Source organism: Cololabis saira, chromosome 8 (assembly GCF_033807715.1).
Source record: "Cololabis saira isolate AMF1-May2022 chromosome 8, fColSai1.1, whole genome shotgun sequence".
Classification (NCBI taxonomy): Eukaryota; Metazoa; Chordata; class Actinopteri; order Beloniformes; family Belonidae; genus Cololabis; species Cololabis saira.
The window spans coordinates 21,052,959-21,068,797 of NC_084594.1; the positions used below are offsets into that span (position 1 = coordinate 21,052,959).

The 15,839-nt window shown below is 39.0% G+C and overlaps 2 protein-coding genes across 7 annotated transcripts; one reads left to right on the forward strand and one right to left on the reverse strand.

Moving 5' to 3' along the window:
• Positions 1 to 340: 340 nt before the first annotated feature.
• Positions 341 to 8,800, reverse strand: LOC133448533 (transcriptional regulator QRICH1-like). 6 transcript variants are annotated; one of them, XM_061727140.1, is made up of 12 exons: positions 8,650 to 8,800; positions 7,027 to 7,280; positions 6,076 to 6,144; positions 4,126 to 4,263; positions 3,242 to 4,039; positions 2,110 to 2,269; positions 1,812 to 1,966; positions 1,617 to 1,731; positions 1,433 to 1,541; positions 1,198 to 1,349; positions 1,040 to 1,124; positions 341 to 946 (listed from the first exon to the last, which is right to left on the reverse strand). In XM_061727140.1, the coding sequence occupies exons 2-12, from the start codon at positions 7,267 to 7,269 to the stop codon at positions 757 to 759; spliced, it is 2,214 nt and encodes a 737-aa protein (XP_061583124.1). In that variant the 5' UTR covers positions 7,270 to 7,280; positions 8,650 to 8,800; the 3' UTR covers positions 341 to 756. The 6 variants fall into 6 exon arrangements, with proteins under 6 accessions (XP_061583124.1, XP_061583119.1, XP_061583122.1 ...); XM_061727135.1 differs by having other exon boundaries at positions 1,040 to 1,130; XM_061727138.1 differs by lacking the exon at positions 8,650 to 8,800 and adding an exon at positions 8,355 to 8,615 and having other exon boundaries at positions 1,040 to 1,130.
• Positions 8,801 to 10,239: 1,439 nt separating this feature from the next.
• On the forward strand, positions 10,240 to 15,185 carry LOC133449361 (proline-rich transmembrane protein 3-like). Its single transcript, XM_061728506.1, has 3 exons — positions 10,240 to 10,613; positions 11,820 to 12,311; positions 12,874 to 15,185. The coding sequence occupies exons 2-3, from the start codon at positions 11,843 to 11,845 to the stop codon at positions 14,523 to 14,525; spliced, it is 2,121 nt and encodes a 706-aa protein (XP_061584490.1). The 5' UTR covers positions 10,240 to 10,613; positions 11,820 to 11,842; the 3' UTR covers positions 14,526 to 15,185.
• Positions 15,186 to 15,839: the final 654 nt, after the last annotated feature.

The following is a 15,839-nucleotide window of genomic DNA, read 5'->3' on the forward strand; positions in this document are numbered from 1 at the left end:
TAAACATCTTGGTTAATTTGCATGTTTTCTTTTACAACCATCTCATTTTGTTACTTGCTCCAAATTTTAGATACATCTAACTGGGAACAACCACTCTTTTTTTGAAACACTGATTGAAGGAACATTGAAGGAGTTAATAAACCTTTCAATTTTAACAATTTTCTTATTGGAATTACATTTCTCAATTAGCTTGGGCCAACAGCTACAAATGTTTACAAATGCAAAAGGGGGTGTAAATATAATAGAGAAATGGGTAGAAAAAGGCACAGGCTTTTCACCTTTCAACATGTCAAACTGTTCAAAATGCAGTCAGAATACAAAAACTGTGAGAAGTGGTCCCTTTAATTTTCTGGTGAGCTTTAATGCGTCATGGTGAGATCTTGAACAGAAGATGCATCAGGTATTAAAGACCGAATAACTTTGTGTCATGTTGATAAGACTCCTGCAAAATAATGTACCATCTCTGCTTAGAAGTATCCACGACCCAGGAGTGAGACTTGAGCCTCGTTCACTTGCAGGTTCAGAAGTTCATGGAGCTGATGTCTTCCGAAGGAGGTCACAGGAAACAAGCGTCCACCCCATCAGCTCAAAAATAGTAAGATGAGAAAAAAGTTCTGAAAGAAGTGGGTGCAGTCAATTTCCTCAAAAATGATTGATTTGGTAGCGACCCCACTTTATTAGATGGCCATTGAGGTTTCCAGAGTTGGAATCAGTACTGCATAGTCAACAATCTGGAGTCCAGTATGTTTTCTTGTTTTAGCTCAAGTTTTCTGGACTGGTGCCGATGATCTCCTGAATCTCTCTGACAACAATGATCCGAGCCAGTACATGTTCCACTTGTTGACTCGAGAGGGGCTGAGACGAGTACCACATCGGACTGTTTGGTGCCACAACAGGCTCTGGAGTCATGTAGAACGCATCGTTACGGCCTTTGACACTTTGGGGACTGTAAAAGAAGAACGGGAGCTCAATTTTTGGAGTACAAATCAAAGAATAAAATCACTTCTACTGGGGGTTTGAGTGATGAAAAACCACTAACCATTTGAAGAGGTAAAAGTCATAAAGTTTAATCGGACAACGAAGTGGATTCTCGGGATCTTCAATCTGCTCTTCGTACATCTCATCTGTTCCTGAAAGACACAAAACAGGTCAAAAACCAACTCAGTTATGCTTCAGTGTGAATTCAGCTCTGATCACCTTTTTGTCCAGCGTTGTGATGGCCTTGTACTTTGAGAAGGCGAATACTGGTTGCTTTGTCCTTGGCATTAGCAGGGTTCTTCCTCGTGTGTCTCAACACCTTTGAGAAGGCTACTTTCATGTGCTGCTCAGGCGTTATCAGACGGAAATGCCTGGAACAAATATTTCAGACAATTCAGCACTTGCATATAAAATCTGCACCAACAAAATCATCACTGAAGAATTGGCAACTCACTTAGTGTTGAAATACATTAGCGTTGTGAGTAATGTTGCTGGTGAATGTGCACCAAGCTGTTTACATTCCCACAGCATCTCCTCTGTCACATGACTTGGAATGATATAACCTGAAGTACAAATATTCAACAAGTCATTCTTTCTGATAATCAATCATCAAAACCAAAAAGCCCATTAATTCTCACCTAAAGGATGGATGCTGGGTTTCCAGTCATGCAGGATTTTGTATAAACTCTCACAAAAACGTGTGTAATATGGATCAGAGAAAATATCATCCACACGTCCATTTTCAGACAGATACTAGAAAAGAAACAAAACAAAATATACTTAATTTCAAATAGTTTGTGGGCATATTTGTGTTTGAAAATGGGGGTACTTACCTTCTGTATACACAAGAACACATAATAGAGAACATCAGGCCCAAACTGTTCTTCCTCTGATCCTCGTGCCTCCTGTGTCATCAGGGCAAGGCCCAGGTTTAGCTCAGCTACAGCACTAGACACCAAATCTTCTTGAAAACGAAGCGGCTGACGACCTGAAAACAACAACAGAGAGACGTTTTCATTAACAGTGTTATGTTGACCCTTTCATTTCTTAAACATAAGTAATGCAACACATGCATTCAAATTAACACAAATCACACTGTATGCTATATATGAGCATCACAGGTTTACTCACGTCCTATGGGAGCTAGTTTTGTTTTTTCCTGCTTGTTCATGTCAGAATTTTTTCGACTGGCCCAAAGGCGCCACACCTCCAGGCCCTCCTCTGGCTTCAGAGAGATAGGAACCAGAATCTCTGTTGGTGGTTCAGCATCAGCCTCTGCCTCCACCTGACCCTACACAAAACCAAAATGACAACTTTTGTAATGCTTTCTGACAGAGAGGGATGCAAGATAAACATTTAAACAAACAGTGATATTATAGTTATAATAGAGACCACACACATTAATTATGTGGTAACTAGGGCTGCACGATTAATCGTTAAAAAAAAAAAATCGCGATCTCGATTCATGCTTGAACGCAATCTAATTTCCAAATGACGACGATTTAAATTTTTTTTTTTTTTTGGATGTCTATTGTTTTTATGTTCAATGTCAGCTGTTACAAAGTTGATGCCAGTCTTTTATCAGGCACCATCATATTTTTTGTAACGTTTACCTTTTGTATCGGCAGCTTCTTAATAGCAGCAAAAGGCAATGGGGGGTTCATCCCAGCCAGAGGAATAATTTGTTGCCTCAGAACTACAGGATCTGTTACAAGTCCCCTTTCTGAAAGGGTGTTCAACTCAGGGAGGAACAAATATTGTTCAAAATTGTTATTATTGTTTAAATTATTCAAAGGTTTGTGTAAAAAAGACAAGAGATGTTTATTGTTATTATATTTTTGTTCAGCTGTTGCAAAGTTAAAGTAATAAGTGCAATAAATTTTATATTGGAAAAAAATCGTGAGAGAATCGTGATCTCAATTCTAAGCAAAAAAATCGTGATTCTCATTTTGTCCAGAATCGTGCAGCCCTAGTGGTAACAGATGTAACAGATGAACTGATGTATGATATAAAAAATGTTTTACCTTCAGCTTTTCGAAGGACCAGTAAATAAATAGAAGGTGAATAGATAAAAACAATAAGATTTAAAGTATGTGTTTTAAAGATTTGAAAATCATCATTACCAATGGCATTGGATTGATAGATTTCAGGGTTATGGTGCAGTTACCACAAAAAGACTACATTTAGAAGGGGGAAAAAACAACAAACACATTGGACAAAATTGCATACCTACTATTATTACAGCCACAGAGGCTTTTCTTACCTGCAGATGAAGGTGCTGGTGTCCGTCTTCAACGTGGCTCTGCTGTTGACTTGGGTCCCATATGTGTACGGACTGCGTGGTGTTGTAAGTCCCTCCTACAGTCTGTACGGCAACAGGGATGTGAATATTTCCATTCATGAACTGTGCCGGGAAGAGGGTCTGAACTATTTCTTCCTGTGTAGTAGTGGAGGTTGGGAGCACGTCCGCAGACCTTGATGCGGTGGACATTTTGTCCTTGCCATTTGTAGTAGTAACCTGTACTGTACTATACGTTTCCTGTGGTATCGCAATGTGAGTTACACCCTGCTGCTGTGGAGTGGAGTACACAGGGATGGTCCAGGTCTCACCTGTGGGACCTGTGATTGTTCCTGTAGTGCTGTACAACTGAGCACTGTCGACAGTGAGCAAATCTGGTCGCAGGGACACATAACTTTGCTGCTGGCCTTGAGGAATTGCCAGAACTGTGGCCATCTGCTGCCCTTGTGGAACGGTATAGGAAACAGTTAGGGGAACATCCACTTTGCGCTTTTTAGCCGGTTGGAGAACAGTGGCAACGGTGCCGGGCCTTTTCTCAACCTCCCTGGGAGACTCTTGTTGCAGAGAGGGAGACATGGCCTCTATGGTCTGGATCTGGATCTGCTGACCACTTTGCAGCTGAATCTGTTGGCCAGCTTGTAGTTGAATTTGCTGTCCTCCTGGTAGTTGAATATGCTGCGTTCCCTGGAACTGGATTTGTTCACCACTTGACAACTGGATCTGCTGACCACCAGTAACAGCTGCAACTAACTGAGCCTGAATCTGTGGAACAGTTAACACAGTCACAAAACAGCAAAATGGCCTTGAAAAGATGTATTTCATGAGACTCCCTAAAATGTCCTCTGTACCTGCTGTTGCTGCTCCTCTGTGAGCTCTCCCTGCTGCACCAGTTGTGCTGTTGAGATTCCCTGCAGGTCCTGCTGAGAAGGGGAGGTCACCTGAAAAACCTGACCAACTGTATGGCCCTGCTGTTCCTGAATTTGAACCTGACACAGATGGGGGCAGGAAAATGTACTACCTCAAGAGCAATAACACCAAGAAATGACAATGACTATAAAAACAACACCATTACAAAATTGGAGGTTTTCAAAATGCAAAGATAGAAATAAACAGCATAAATGTAACATTGTTTATATCCAAACAAACACAAATCCATGAATTATTTCATAATTAGGGCATACAGTAAAACAAAAAAGCTTGCAACACCCTAATTTCACAAGTCCTTAGTTAGATAGTTAAAGTAATTCATAACGACTAACTATCCTCAGAGTTAATCAGTCAAATTCAAAATAAGGATAGCAGGTAAATGGCATACACTTTCCATCAATTGTGTGATTCTTATTAAAACCAGATGAACTCAGCTGTTAATGTAGGCATAGCTTGAGTGTTTGAGGCTACACTTTGCCGAGAGCATGAGAGCTACAAAGAGTTGCTAAAGAAACTGTTATACGTTACTGTTGAAAAATACTAATCAGGGACGGATTTATTAAAAAAAATAATATTGAAGGCACTGCATGTACATGAACACTTTCAAAACCACCATCAATAACTGGAGAAAATGTGGCAACGATCAGGAAGTCCCCCCCGTAAAGTTGATGAGATGATATTATAAAGAATCTAATACGACAGCCTACTGAGACACCAACAGATAACACTTAAGGAAGTATAGCAACCTCTGGCAGATACTGGTCACTCCTTGTATGCGACTATCATCTCCTCTATTCCCCAAGTCTGAATCTGAGGTGTTGGGTGGCAACACAGAAAAAACATGTCGAGCTTTTTGGCCTTAATTCTGAAAAGGTATTTTTGGTGCAAAAACAACACACTGCATCACCAAATGAACATCATCTCCACAATGAAGCATGGTGGTGGCAGTATCATGATTTGGGGTAGCCTTTCTTCAGCTGGACTTTTCAAAATAAATGAAGACAATAAATAGCTTGATACATGAATTTCCTTTTTCAATTTGGATAATAAAAAAAGACTTGATACTGTAATAAAAAGGTAAAAAATACTTCCACAACATATAAGTTGGAAGATTCATAGAGTCAAGCTATGGTAGGTTCTTTTTTATTGAAAACATTTCCAATTAAAATTCCCCCTCTGGATTTCTGATTGGAATATCATGTTGAAGATGTCACAAGTGTGACATTTATGTTATATATCTTTATACTTAAAAAAAACCTGCAATTTACTTTTTCTATCTACTCTAATTTAAATGCTTCCATCTTCTCAAAAAAATCAATATGGAAAGTTATTTTAAGTTAAATGGAATTTTCTCTATTATAGCATTTCTGGTAAAAATTGTAGGTCAACATACAGATACAATAAGCAGTTTATATGTCAAATAACTTATTTCAGAACCCCCCCCCCACCAAAAAAAATCTCTTTTCCAAAAAGGAAAAAAAAAAAAAAAAAAAAGTTTTCTGCAGAATCGTACAATGTGATGACTTCCATTTACCGTAATCTGTTGTTTTTAAAGCATCAAAATTGAGCTTTTTATGATAAAATATCACTTTCATGTTTGTTTGAAGGACAATCGTATTACTTCTATAATGTGTCGTCTAGCTCTTGCAGTCTCCCGTCCCTACTGTGGACAAAAACCAGTATCTTTCGCTCCACACGTAGTGTTTAATAATGATACAACATCACAGAGCTACAGTGACTCTCACACAATTGATGCCACTAAAGTTATTGATCCTTGATAGCCAGCCTTTATATATATATATATATATATATATATATATATATATATATATATATATATATATATATAAAAAATACTAATATAAACTTACTTGCACTTGAAGCTGCTGTTCAGACCCTTGATGCATTTGGGGGGAAATCTCTGTTGAGGTCACCTGCACCTTTCATAAAATGATTACATATGAATTAGGGCTGCTTGGACACATTGTTTCAAGATCAAAATAAGATTCAACTTGTGTTATAGTGATATTGTGGGACACACAATGTCACACGTGGCAATGATACAATATAATTTTTAGTGTTGTCCCGATCGATCGGCCCGATCACGGCATTTTCAAAACATCGGTATCGGCCAAAAAAGTATCGGGAAATAAATATTTATTCATGTTTTTAATATATATTAAATCGTTTTATATATCGGTGCATTTAACGTCACTTCCAGCCGGCGGGCGGCGTCACAAGTGATGAAGTAAGCAAAACTAACATGGTTTACATGTTTGAATTGTGAAATTTTATATATGTTCATGTTGCATTAAGCTGCTGCTATTCATTTCATGCCATACAGAATGTTACACTAAGGTTAAGCCAAGTATTTTAATCTTCTTGTGTTTGTGAGTTTGACTGGATGTCATTCAACTACCTCTTTTGAAGTTAAATTTATTCAGTTTTTTCATTGCACTATTCTGCACTTTTTGGTTTTAGTTTACAATTTCATGTTTTTACATTTTGTGGCACTAGTGCTGAAAAGCTTTGTTGAAATATATGTCCATGTTGTTCTCCAATGGATAATAAAAGAAACTTGGGATAATTTGAGTTTTTAGTCCTCTTTTTTTTTTCCTTTCTTTTAATTCATTGCCAAAATGTATCTGATCGAGAAAAAGTATCGGAAATGTATCGGGAGCCAAAAAAGTGATCGGATCGGGAAAAATCGGGATCGGCAGATACTCAAACTCAAGTGATCGGGATCGGATCGGGAGCTAAAAAATCCTGATCGGGACAACCCTAATAATTGTATCCACCATCAATAGAGTAAAAGCTCTTACTGGACAGGCCAGCTCCAGGAGGGACCCGGCCACCTCTGTGCTGTCTGCATAGACACAGTTGGCACCTTGCTGGTGGTACACGGTGGTGGTGGCGGCGTCTCCCTGCTGGGTGAACTCCTGCAGCACCTCCGGGCCCTTGGTGAGAGAGTCCAGGAATTCCTTCATCCTGTGCTGGGGCACAGTGCGGGCCTTCTGCCGCACATACTCGTCAAAGGAGACCACCCCGCCCTCCTGCTCGTTCATTGTCAACGCACCTGAAATCACAACATTACACTTAAAAACACATGACAGCAAAATTCAGCTCAAAACACGTCATATTTGCTGAAACTTGAGGCGTTTAATATCTGTTGTAGTGAAGATGGTGCAACCTTTTACTCTTTACACCTTCAATTTCAAACACTCCAAACGTTAAATAACAGTATAGACCACTGCTTGGAGACTTTAGATGACATAAAGTCATCAAGTCTGCCCTAAAAAGCCACCTACAGGAGGCTGCTACTCGTAACTGGGAATAATCAAAGCCTCTACTGCACATCCCGCTGTTCCTTCTGATTATTGTTTCTTGTTTTTGTTTTCTGCTTTTGTTTTGTCTTACCTAGCTTATTTTATTTGTCTCATCACCTTTTTAGTCTCTCTCGGTGCAAAATAACAGTAATTCCCCCCTTTTCTTTTCTTTTTTTACAATCTTCCCTACAAAGTACTGCTTCTTACCTGTATGTTATTCAATGTTATATGAGTTAAAAAAGGTCTCCAATGTAAACAAGTGTAATGCTTTCTTGGAATAATGCCTTTTAGTTGACTTTGTATCAGCGAATCTGTACTGTCATGAAACTGTACCTGATCCTATGCAATTCTTCTAATAAATTCTTCAATCAATCAATCAATAATCAACCAATCAATAATCAGTGGTAAAAATAATGTTTTGTTTTCGTCTGACTGAAGCTAATGAAGCTGCAAACAACCTTTTTTCTCGTGGCTTCACGGTCAAACTTGGACATTTGACCCCTTTCTTTAAAAGTGTTAACCACCATGTTTGGTTAATTTCGTGTACTTATTGTGAGTGACAGAATATTAGTTACAGCTAGTCGTTAGCATTGCTAGCTCAGTCGTGTTAGCAGGACGCTGTTTTATCACATCTGGCAACCGATTAGCGGCATTTAACACCACAGCACATAAATATAACGACTACTGCGGGGTATGCAGTTTACCGACCCCAAATAAACGCTGGGAGCGAGTCTCCATTCATTACATTAACACTAACTAGCCGCACACCGATGCTAACGCTAGCGAGCTAGGTAGCGCGACACCTGCGAATCCCGTCATGCTACCTTAAATAAAACCAAATCCTCCGCTTTCCGCCAAGGCACTGCGTTTAAAACTGAAAAAAAAGCCGATAAACGTGTAGCAGCTTCCACCAGCACGCCGTTTGCTCCGCTACATTAATGCCTGGAGATTTGTTTAAAAATGCAGCAAACATCGGCGGAATGAGGTCGTGATGAAACTTGCATGCATGACGTCTTGTTTCAGGCTGAGACCCCGGAGCAAACTCCCCCCTCTACACCCAGCGATACACTTCAGTTAGACAGTGGTCCACGTCGCACATAAAGCGTTTCTATCACTTACAACACGCCGAGAATCCCGCGGAGCCGTTGCCGTGTATCTACTGAGCTGTGAGGGGACGGAAGTGCAGGCCGTGAACGCAACAGGCCCTGAACGCACCACGCCTGCTCTGCTGCTGCTGCTCTGCTGCTGCTGCTGGAACACTGATCCATCCATCCTGGGAACAACCAGCTGATACTCACTCCCACTAAACTGGACAAACAAACTCAAAGTTGTTCAAAGTACAGTATGACACAGGTGGAATTACTTTCCATTACATTTCACATTTGTAAAAATCACATTTGGGGAACCAAGAGTCAAAATGCCAATGACAATGTCTCCAATTATTTTGGCATCATTGGTGATGATATTGTGCATGTAAATTACTTAGTGGGAGTTTGGAAATAAATGAGTGTACTGTTGTACTGCAATATCAGAATCAGAATCATGTTTATTTGGCCAAGTCAGGTCCAACAAGACAAGGGATTTCACTCGGTTATTTTGGCTGACTGTACAGTAAATAGAAAAATGACAGCTCTTATTAACATATATACAATAAAAAAAAAAAAAGTGAAAGGTGCAGCAGTATGAGGTAGACATGGTGCATTGTTGCAGCATATGATTGTGGTTATTATAATTATTATTATTAATATTATTATTATTATTACAATAACACATACACACAGACATACATACACACACACACACACGTATATATGTATATATGTATATATATATATATATATATATATATATATATATATATGAGAGAGAAGGAGAGACAGCGATGAACGACAGATAATTAATTTATAAAAATTACTTGACAGCAGACAAGTAGAGTGAAAGTGGTTTTCTGTTAATATGCCAATTAGCTTATCTTTGGTTTTATTGTAAACATTACATGAAACTATATTGTTTCATGTAATGTTTGTTATTTAGGCCTTTACAAACCTAAGTGATATTAAAGTGCTTTCCACGATGGCTCTGGTCAAGCCCATGGAAGATTTGAATGCTTGTGCCTTTAACAGGATATAACTTGCCCAGTCTGCCTTAAAGAGCCAGGCATGTGCTGCTGAGGGCGTCCCCCTGCTCTCTCCACAACAAACTGCCCCGTGCTGCTCTTAAGGTGGACCAATTTAAATGTACTCTGCTAATGGGCCATGTCCGTTACAGGCTGGCCATGAAAGAGTTAATTCTCCCTCTCGCAGCAGACTGCCTGTGATTCTGCAAGAGTTCTGTGACAGAAGGGATGGTAGTAGTAATACAGTTTATGCATATTTTCCTCTGGTACCAAAGTGTTTACATGCCCACGTGAGAGAAAACATGATTCATCAAAGAATTATCTGATAATTTTCCAACTTCATCATGTTGTAGGCCTACACACACTTTCAATAATTCATGTCAGTCTGGCATAAGGTTTTGCATACTGAATGTATCCTTAAAAACCAAAAAAATTAGTTCTATAACAACTCACTTGTTTGTGCTTGTGTCTTGTTGGCACACATTATCACTTCATGTGACTTTGTGCTCCTGTAAGAACCTTAAAGTAATCCTTTTGAGAAGGGATTTAGTTCAAACAACTGTTGCAGAAAGCACCTGAGGCTTGCAGGTTTTTTTGTTAATTGTCAGCTATTTGTAAAATCTTTTTTTTTCAGTCATCATGTTTTGAGATCATTTTTTACTATTTTTCTTGAAAAAAAACAAACAAATAAAGTCGAGCATTTATGTTGTTTAGGAAATATCCCCTAGTATTCAGGATCAGTTCTCTGTTGATGCTCTGCACGTGAGATCATGATGGGAGGTTGCCAAGCTATCAGCATTAAGAGGAATAAGACGTCCGGTTGTAGGTTAGACGTCTGGGAGTGTGCCTGTATATTCATTGCGTTCAGTTCGATCTAGAACATTTTAGAAATAACACTGTCCTACAGCTGCAGTAGATGGAGAGCAACCGATGACATACTGAAGGAGGAAGCAGCACATCAACAAAAGCAAGTATACTTCTGAGTTGTTATTTGTTCATTTCGAGTATTTCAAGCCTTAACTTTACTGCAAATGTTGATTTGGCAAATTAATCCTACATCAATGCATCTTTTCATCTACAAGTAACTTTGTGAAGCCTCTGGTTTCTATGCTTGTATAATTTTTTGTATAATTTGTTTTGTATAATTGTAAATAGGTTATTTTATTTTATTCAGAGCTGTCTTTTATCTCTACCTCAAACTGCTGCACCTTAGATGTTTATCTGTATATATGTCAAGAAATACCACATTTGTTCATTTGTTTATTTACTGCCTAAAGAGCGAAATTACCGGAGTCAAATTCCTTGTTGGACAATGTTCGAACCTGGCCAATAAAGATGATTCTGATTCTGATTGAGTCTGAGTGAATGTGAGCTGCTGAGACATAACTAGATATTTTAGCATGCACGGCATCTTTCTAACCTCCATTCTTTATGTTTTGTGCACTGTTAGATGTGTTAAATCGCAGACTCATCTGATGTTACATTCAGAAGTCTAGTTTCCCAATTATGTCACCATATGTATATATATATATATATATATATGAATCCTTTTTATGTCTTAATTCCAGTTTTGGTAATTTCTGAGCTTCACTTACAATAATGTATAATTTGTACGTAATGCAAGTGGGAGCTTGATATTTATTAACCAGATGCCACAGATAGGTCAGACTGGCACATACGGTCAACCTCCATGTTTTTACCTTGCAGTGTCTTGTTTCCGTTGAGATAAACCACCCACAGATGCTGTTGAGAGACTCTCTGGATTACACAGGGAATTATAGGATTGAAACACAAAATGATCTGAGACTCTGTGTGACTTTTAAACTCAACTAGTCTTTCTGCCATCAACACTCACATTTATCCTGTTGATATATTCTCACATTAAAGTTTAGGTCCACTCAGTTATCTTTCTGACCCTTAAATATATTTCATGAGAGATTAAATAAAGTGTTGAAGTTGAAGTATGTTGAAGTAAAATGTTGAAGGTGTTGAAGTATTTATCTACAGGAGCTGTAATCTGTCTTGGGTTATTGAGGTCTCATGTTAATTTCAGAAAAAAATTGAAACCTATAAAACTGTAATGGTAAGACACAGTTAGAAAACAAAACCAAAACAAAACCAACACCAATATATAGAAAAACATTTTAACTTTTTCTCTCTTTTTTCTCCACAGACCCTGGTCTTTAAATTTCAACAATGGGTGGCTCATTTTTCTTTTTTGTCACACTAACGGCGTGTTTCTGTTCAATTGGAAGCTTAACACAGACGTCATATTACGAGTCAGACAAGATAAGTCAAAGCACGGGCAGAAACCCTTCTGGTCCAGTGAACTTATCCACTGAAGCAATCTTTCATTCAGAGAGCTCTGTGGTTGAAAGCAGATATAATGGTGGCAGCATGGTGTCACTACAACTCAACAATGAGACTGTCAGCCCGAAGGAGCCTGAAGGCGTGAGCAGTGAAGACCATTCTGGATCTGGAATCGCATTAACTATGAGACCGGCCCTTACTGATCACCAATCAGGGAGTCATGACCAGGAACATGACACAGCTAAAGCTGCAGTATCAGGACACCATCATCCAACTAGGATCTCAGAGGACGCTATTCAGGATGAGAGTTACATGATAACTGAGGAATCTACAGTGAAATATGACCTTCTCACTGGTGGGTAGACCTGTGGTATTTCAGTCAAATAAAATATACTGTATGTCAAATCCCTCCCCTTCTTTAAACATCCTGAATATTGTTGGTCAGTCTCAGGTACACCTCTGAATTATCACAATTAAATAAAATGCAGAACATTTATATATATATATATATATATATATATATATATATATATATATATATATATATATATATATATATATATATATATATATATATATATATATATATATATATATATATATATATATATATATATATATATACATTTGTACAAAACTGATCCTTTTAAATGTATTGGTAAAGTAATTATAAACAAAATGTTACTACTACTATTATTAGTAGTATTAAAAACTGGTCATTTTTAGAGTTTTAAACAAAAAATATGACCAGTATGACAAGCTTCCTGCTTGTTGTCTCACCAGTCACAACTATTTTCTTACATAACAGGCTGAAATGAAGGCCTTAAACTGTAATGATTAGATTAATAGTAGTGCAAAGACCACAGATTCTATAAAAATAAAATTACCAGTAATTCTCTCAAATTTCTCTCTTTCAGGTCTGGAGAACTTCAAATTCCATATCATTACCAGACCATTTACTTCCCTGACAAGTGACATCCTTGCGGTACCTGGAGAACCTTGTGGGCCTGGTGTCACAGCTTGTAATGTTTTCACCAACTTCAATGGAACCCGTTTACTCTGGGATGACATGAAGCGCACTCTGGCATTTGCCTGGGAGCTCCATGTTTTTGGATCTGCCAGCCTTTTCACGCTGTTGGCAGTCCTGGCAGTTTTGGGGATGGCTGGAGCATGCACTCTTCCTCACCCACTGCGTAATGCTCTAACCCTATCAAATGGTTTCCTAATTATAAGTGGTGCTATGCGCACAGCCTTCCTTCTGCTCGATCCTTATGGTACCCGTCAGATCCTGCCTCATGCCACACTGGCAGCTCTGCATAATGTTCCTCTGCAGCTTCTTCTGTGGACACAGGTTATCCTTACTCTGGTTACACTCAGAGGGTTAAAGTTATTGTTTTTCCCATTAAAGCTGCAGCGCCCATGGGTTGTTGGGTGGCTAGGTATATTCCACTGTACTATATTACTTTTAGCGGATCTGTACTCTTCCAAGTTGTCACCTGCTCTCCCTTTTTTGCTGCAGACCCTTTCTCTCTGCTGGGGTATTCCTTTCTGCTTGGGAATTCTCACCAAGTCCCTTTTCAATCTACAACCCTTTGTCAGATCTTCTGTTCCACAGTTGATTTCTTCACAGAAGACAGAGAGGCTTGGAAAACGGGTGATAGCAGTCTGTGCATTTGTAGGGGTTCTGTGCTGCAGCCTTCAGATGTACAGCCTCCTCTGGCTTTATGGGCTACTGGGTAACTGGAGGCACTTTGGTTGGGGCTGGTGGATCATTCAGTTTTGGTCCAGAATCCTAGAATTAGCATGGGGATTGTCTTTGCTTTTCCTGGGATCTTGGATCTTCTGGGCACCATGTAGGGGTCAGGGAACAGGTGATCATGAAAATGGAAGAGGTGAGGTGTCAAAGCAGGGGGAGGAGAAAAGCTTGTGGTGTAAGATCTTGGCCAGCATGGAGAAAGGCCAGCTGAGAAAATCAGACAAATCCTGGGAAGATCTGCTACCAAATAATTGGAAAACACATAACCTGCCCAGAACAGGAATCAACAACAATGCAATGTGCCTGTATGATGATGAAACAACTACCAATAAACCAGAATACATTCCAGATCCTGTTAGCAGCAGCAGTTCTGACTCTCAGACTGCACTGCTGTGGCATAAAGTTGGTGATCGAGAATGTGTTCTTTCCCTAGTAGAATTTGACATGCGACCCCCATCTCCCATCAACCTCAGGCGCAGCATTGACAATGCACTTTATCACGGACAGCTTGTAGCAGGAGGTCTGTTCACACCTCCACCGCTGTCTTGGAATAACTCTAGGAGCACAGACAGAGACAACAGTCTTGCAACGTTCCCTCCAGTTTATATCGGCCACAGGTGGCTGTTGGATACAGAGTCTCTGTCTGCATCTTTAGATCAGTTCCAAACCAACGAACCAACTCAGCTGCTAAGAGGACCTGATACACTTGATCATGACAACGGCTCTAGGTCTCCACCTTGTGAACAAAAGGGAGAACTCTCCGCAGATACGCATCACCGTGACTGGTCTGAGGATGACATCACAGACCTCTGAGCTCAGGGCATCTTCAGCAAAGTGTCCAGCTTTTATAAATCTGTACAAACATTCAGTGTAGATTAGCATATCCTGCAAGAACTTTACAATCCTGGACCGCTCGGTGGCACAGTGGGTTAAGCAAGCGGCTCATATACTGAGGCTACAGTCCTCCTGCAATGGTCACAGGTTCAAATCCCAGCCTGCGCACCTTTGCTGCATGTCATCCCCATTCTCTCTCTCTCTACCCCCTTCCTGTCTGCAACTTGAATAAAGGGCCAATAGAGCCCCCAAAAAATTGAGTGTAAAATATTTGAGTGTAAATATTTGACTTGGGTCTAATATTCACCTAAAATCGATGTGTTGCAAATACTCAGCATAGGACACCCTATTGTAATCATTGTGACACAAGTATACTAATTGATTTTACATGAGATATGTATGTGTTCTTGGGTTGGTTTTCATTTGTTATTCTGACACATTTTGTGATTTGTTTAGAAAGTCTCTATCCTAATGTATTTTTGAAGTTAATGGAGATAAATAATGCTAGTTTCTAAATGCTATATGAGAATGTAAGAAAGATGAGTTTTCAATCAACAAGTCTTCAACAATGCTTTGTTGGTTTGAACGTCGGATTGTGTACTGTAATAATGAACGATTGTATATTTCTACTGTGAATAAAGAGACTTTACAGAAATTGTAACTTTTAAATTCAACTCATCTGTTAATTAGCTTATAATTTGCTGTTTAATGTTCCTCTATTTCCAGTACTGGAGTTGAGGGGGGATGAGGGGGGATGGCATCCCCCCCCCCCGAAATAAAAACAGTCCAAATCACCCCCCCTGTAAATCTGCCATCCCTCCTTTCCATCCCTTATGTCATTTCATCAATGAATGTGGTTTTACTGCTATTTCCACATTTAGAGTCATCTCCAGAAAAATAACTTATTTGACAATTTTCACCTGTTTCAAGTAAATTTTCACTTGAAATAAGTAGAACAATCTGCCAGTGGGACAAGATTTATCTTCTCATTATAAGCAAAAAAATCTTGTTCCACTGGCAGATTTTTCTACTTATTTTAAGTGAAAATCTACTTGAAACAGGTGAAAATTGTTGTTTTTTCAAGTGATGAGTCTTGTTTTAAGTGTAATGAGATTTTTTTTACTAAAATGAGACATTTTAACTAGAAATAAGACAAATATTCTTGTTAAGATTTTGAGTTTTTGCAGTGATCCATTTTACTTATCCTGTGAAGGACAGAGTCATATTGATAAGTTCAGAAAAGTGTTTTTTATTGTTGTGTTTTGATGTATTTGATGTAAGCCTAGTGAATAT

Bases quoted from the DNA above. Each gene is read 5' to 3' on its own strand.
- LOC133448533 (XM_061727135.1), bottom strand. From the start codon at position 7,269: ATGAACGAGCAGGAGGGCGGGGTGGTCTCCTTTGACGAGTATGTGCGG. The intron at 2,270-3,241 runs GTAAGAAAAGCC...GGTTTTGTGTAG, and splicing joins ACCAGCACCTTCATCTGCAG to GGTCAGGTGGAGGCAGAGGC. The intron at 1,967-2,109 runs GTGAGTAAACCT...TGTTGTTTTCAG, and splicing joins AAAACTAGCTCCCATAGGAC to GTCGTCAGCCGCTTCGTTTT.
- LOC133449361 (XM_061728506.1), top strand. From the start codon at position 11,843: ATGGGTGGCTCATTTTTCTTTTTTGTCACACTAACGGCGTGTTTCTGT. The intron at 12,312-12,873 runs GTGGGTAGACCT...TCTCTCTTTCAG, and splicing joins GAAATATGACCTTCTCACTG to GTCTGGAGAACTTCAAATTC.